Source organism: Nelumbo nucifera, chromosome 2, assembly GCF_055504915.1.
Source record: "Nelumbo nucifera cultivar China Antique chromosome 2, China Antique-T2T, whole genome shotgun sequence".
Lineage (NCBI taxonomy): Eukaryota > Viridiplantae > Streptophyta > Magnoliopsida > Proteales > Nelumbonaceae > Nelumbo > Nelumbo nucifera.
In genome coordinates, this window is record NC_142650.1 from 53,457,728 (window position 1) to 53,462,177 (window position 4,450).

At 38.4% G+C, this 4,450-nt stretch overlaps 1 protein-coding gene across 1 annotated transcript; it reads right to left on the reverse strand.

Moving 5' to 3' along the window:
• Window positions 1–3,340: 3,340 nt before the first annotated feature.
• On the reverse strand, window positions 3,341–4,243 carry LOC104601224 (WUSCHEL-related homeobox 5-like). Its single transcript, XM_010264492.2, has 2 exons — window positions 3,846–4,243; window positions 3,341–3,636 (listed from the first exon to the last, which is right to left on the reverse strand). The coding sequence occupies exons 1-2, from the start codon at window positions 4,201–4,203 to the stop codon at window positions 3,437–3,439; spliced, it is 558 nt and encodes a 185-aa protein (XP_010262794.1). The 5' UTR covers window positions 4,204–4,243; the 3' UTR covers window positions 3,341–3,436.
• Window positions 4,244–4,450: the final 207 nt, after the last annotated feature.

Consider the following 4,450-nt stretch of genomic DNA (forward strand, 5'->3'; position numbering starts at 1 on the left):
AGTCGTACAAACAAAATTACATTGAAAACAAATGGAGCTTGAGGACAATTGGATATTTGCGCTCTACGCATAATTTTTGCGAGGGTTTGACTATGATACTAAAAAGACATGATGTCTAAAAAATTTAATAACCAATCAAGTGGTATTGATCAATGATTATTATTTGTCAAAGCTCTTCCCAATGCCAACCCTTTCCGGTATCATAAAATTTCACTATTTGCAAAATTAAAAAATGCCTAGGTACAAAACCTCACTATTGAATTTTAAATTTGTTTTAGTGTTACATAAATATTAGATTAAAATTTTCGCATAGTGGTCGGGACGTATGCCAAAACAAAGTATCGGAATTATAATTTTGCCCATAAAAAATATCGAATTATTTGGCAGAAATCTTACCAAAAAATTAATTATTTGGCAGAGAATGTCAGTCACAGCTGCATGACTTTGGCCAACTACGACAAGAATCAAGAGATTTTGGGCAGTTTGAGCTTTAAAGATATCTCGTAAAACTATAACCACATTCCAAATGAAATTCAGAATTCAAAGATACAGAGGAAGAAAGAAATTATAAAGTTTAAGGACATAAATGTTCGGGATCGAAGCATTAAATCAAAATAAACTGATCAGAGGAGAGGAGAACTGGAGAAGGTCTGTAGTTGCCGCCGATTGAGGCGCCGGGATCTGACCTACATGCCGTCATTTCTTGGCGAACAGGCCACCAAACCCACCGGATTTCTTGGGTGGAACTGCCACGGATCTCTTCCCGCTCGTGGTGCCACTGTTTTTCTCCTCGACCTTCTTGAGAATGGGATCGGTCTCAAGCAACTGATCTTCCTTCTGCAAACCTCCGAGGATCCAGTCCAGAAGCCCTTTCTCCTCACTGCTTCCCCCGGAACTCTTCGCCGCCGTCGCCGCATATACTCTCCCTGCTGGCAGAGCAAAAGTTATGGGCAATGAAGCCATCTCAACTGTATGTTCTTTGTGCTTCTCTTCTCTTGTTAGCAGTGTTTCGATGGAAATGGAACGAATGGAAGAGTGATATCTGCTGGCGATAATAATATATCCTTCTCGTTCTGATGAGCGCAGACGAACCGTTGGATGGAAGACAAGATCATGATCATGTCAAATGGGAGCGTTTGTAGCACGAGCCCGCCACAAGTGTCTTATCTTTCTTCGTTTCCATTTTCTTTTCGCTTAAAAATACGAGAGAATTTTTAGAGGAAATGAAGCCTCATCCTTAATTGGTTATAATCTTGACACGTGGTCTTACCTTATCCATTTATTTTCCACTAAGCCCACAAGGATTTTTCTGCGTGTGCAGGGATGATTATGGGCCGGGCCAGGCTTAGCACCTACGATAAAGGCTAAAGCCTGGGCCTGGCCCGGCCCAGACCCTGGCCTATATATCCAGAATTTTCTGGGTCAGACTGAAATTAGGGATATCAATTGGGCTAGGATTTTCCCCAATTACAGCCTTGACCGTCTTTGTCCGGACTACAAGCAAAACATCAAGGCCCGTAATTTGGTAGGTGCCTCTTAATAAAGAGCTTACACAAGTGAAATTATTTGAAATATTTAATCAAAACAATTATTTGAAATATAAACATTTTGAATTTTATCCAAACTTTAGATTATTATTATTATTATTATTATTAAATCAACATTTAAAATAACAATACTATAATATTAAATGATTAAACCAAACTCAGGGTAGGGATGTAATTTGGATGGGATTCATTCGAGCTTTTGTTAAATTTTGAATGGGTAGGAGATCCGGAGGTATTGCGCCCCATGAGCATTTTATATAAGGTGCAACATTTTATAGAGTGTGTGCAGCATTCGTAGTAGGCAATGGTTCTGTGGAACTGATTAGGGGTGTTCAATTCAAAGACCAATTTCGTATTAAATGGGCCTAGAAAGTCAGTCTTGGGCCCCATTTATTGTAAGGTGCCATAAGTCCCATAAATGTCTAAGGCCCACGACAGAGCTTGCTACCTCTCTCTCTATGGTAAATAGATAAAATCCCATACCCACCATAGTGAGCCAAAAACTAGTTAGAAAAATGATCCCATTTCTGCACACTTCCTAGGAAGCTCGAAACACAAAGCATAAATCAAAAGTTAAAATCAGTATTCTTAAACCTTGGTTGGCCGGTTTAGGCTAGTGGGTCACGGGTGAAATAGTATGTAATTTTCCAAAACCAACTCAGAAAAAAATGTGAAGAAAATAAACGGCTTAAAAATAAAGGATTGTTTGGCAAGTCTTAACAGTTCAGTAGACAAGAATCACAAGAAGACGCAATGACGGGTTCACATTATGATTTACCGGGCTGTTACAAACAGTTGGAAATGCTATTTTCAGCCCAGAAAGACCAAAGGCTTTAATTTGAAGCTTCCTGATTTTGACTGTTTCAATCTTTCCACGCGCTCGTCTTTGCGTGTTATGGTCTATGTGATACCAAACAGAAAAGATCATTTTTAAGTCTTTTAAGCTTCTCACAAACCGAAAGATGCATCAAACACCACCTAAAATTAAGGCTAAGTTTGAGAGTGCAATAAGCCCTTAATTGAGCACTTATTTTGAGCTGGAACCATATCAATAAGGCCTGAATAAGTGTTTATTCCTAAGAATAAGTGCTTATTTGAAAAGCCTAAAATTTGGGTTTATTTTTAAATACTTATTCAATAAGTGCTTATTTCCTTTATGCCCTGTCCTGCCCCATTATGCCATTTTGAAAATACCTATACTACCCCTGTTTCAATGAAAATGAAATAAGTGATTTCCTAGTAAACACTCATAAGTAGTTATTAATAATAAACACTTATTTTTAAGCAATTATTCAATAATCTCTAATATTTTTTCAAATAATTACTCCCAAACCCGGCAACGCTCATAGCTCATCTTATCAATACGTTAATCTTCAGGCACCTACTGGAAAATGACGGAATTGACCTTGAGGTCCTTAACATTCTGAAATTATCTGCCAGTCAACGGAGTCCGTAAGAGAAAGGACAAATTTGGCAGCCCAAATTCAAATCTGCAACATGATCCAAGTACGACTCATTGCTAACCCGTTATTTTATATATTTCGTTGAAACTCCAAACGAGTAGGTTGTCGCGAAACGGTGCAGATTTCAAGCATAAAATCCAACAGAGTAAACGCAGAGATAAAAAAACAACGTCGGAGGAGAATGTCGAAGCATTTAAAGCTCCCTCCTGATCACTAAAATCTGGAACGACGTGCTGAACAGAACCCATGAAAAAAGTTAACTTTCAGAGAAATATAATTGTATTAGGGTTTTGCCGTTCTTCGCTACAAAGTCTACTCTAAAACTGAAACTGATCCTTAATCCAGATAACAAACATTTATGGACCTTTTTTTTTTCTTTTCCTTTTCTTTACTATTACTAAAAGATTCAGATTGATCTGAAGCTGGTCACAGAAAGCTTAAACGAAGATCCAATGGTGGATGATCATTCTCTTTCCCGATCCCATACGAGAATGTCGTTTCCTTGTATTCGTTCCTAAATAGTCTCAGCTTCAGGGAGTCCGAATCCTGGTACGAGTTCAGCGGAAAGAGCTGCAGCGTTTCTATGGTTCTTTCAGGCTCCGAAACGAGATCAACTTCCACGAAATCTGCAAAACTAAAGGATTTCAATATCAATAAAGCAACGAATTGGAGATATTTAACACAACAATATAAACACCAGATATTTCAACGAGGTTCCTACAGAAACTATAAAACAAGGAAATAGAAACTTTTCCTTTGAAACGTATTCATGTATATATAATACAGATGTTTATTATGGTTTTCTGTGTTCACTTTCGTTAGTTTTGTCACTTACGTTTTGTTGCTGGTAAAACTTTGTCCACTGCTCTGTCGATGAAATCTTGGTCGTCGACAGATACTCTCTTGCGTTTCTGCCTTTCTCTGGCTTTATGGTTCTGAAACCAGTAGAAGACGTTCTTGCTCTCTATCTTTCCGTAAAAGCTGAGCTGAGTTGAGATCTTCTGGATCTGATCAGTGCTCGGAGTTCGGAGCCCGGATTTGAAAAGATCAGTGAGAACTTTAACTTGTTCTGCTGTCGGATTCCAACGCCCGCACTTGGTTCCTCCACCACCTCCTCCAGCTGCATGACAACCACCACCACCATATCCATATCCTCCAGCTCTAATACAGAAACCCAACATTCGTTCATCCATATATACGACCTTTTCTTCTCCGAGTCTCTGATGAAGTTACTGAGCTTCCTTTTCTATGCTTCTGAACTCAGAAGTTCCAACAGGGGTGTTTATATATACTACACCACGTTAATCAAAAGGTTTGTTCTGTTTTGTTTTATTGAATGATAGATGAATAAAAAAAAAACAGCAGAACGGGCTTTTTTTTTTGTTTATTTCTGACTGCTTTGAGTTTAGTACAAACAATGAGATGGAACTGTGAGTGTTC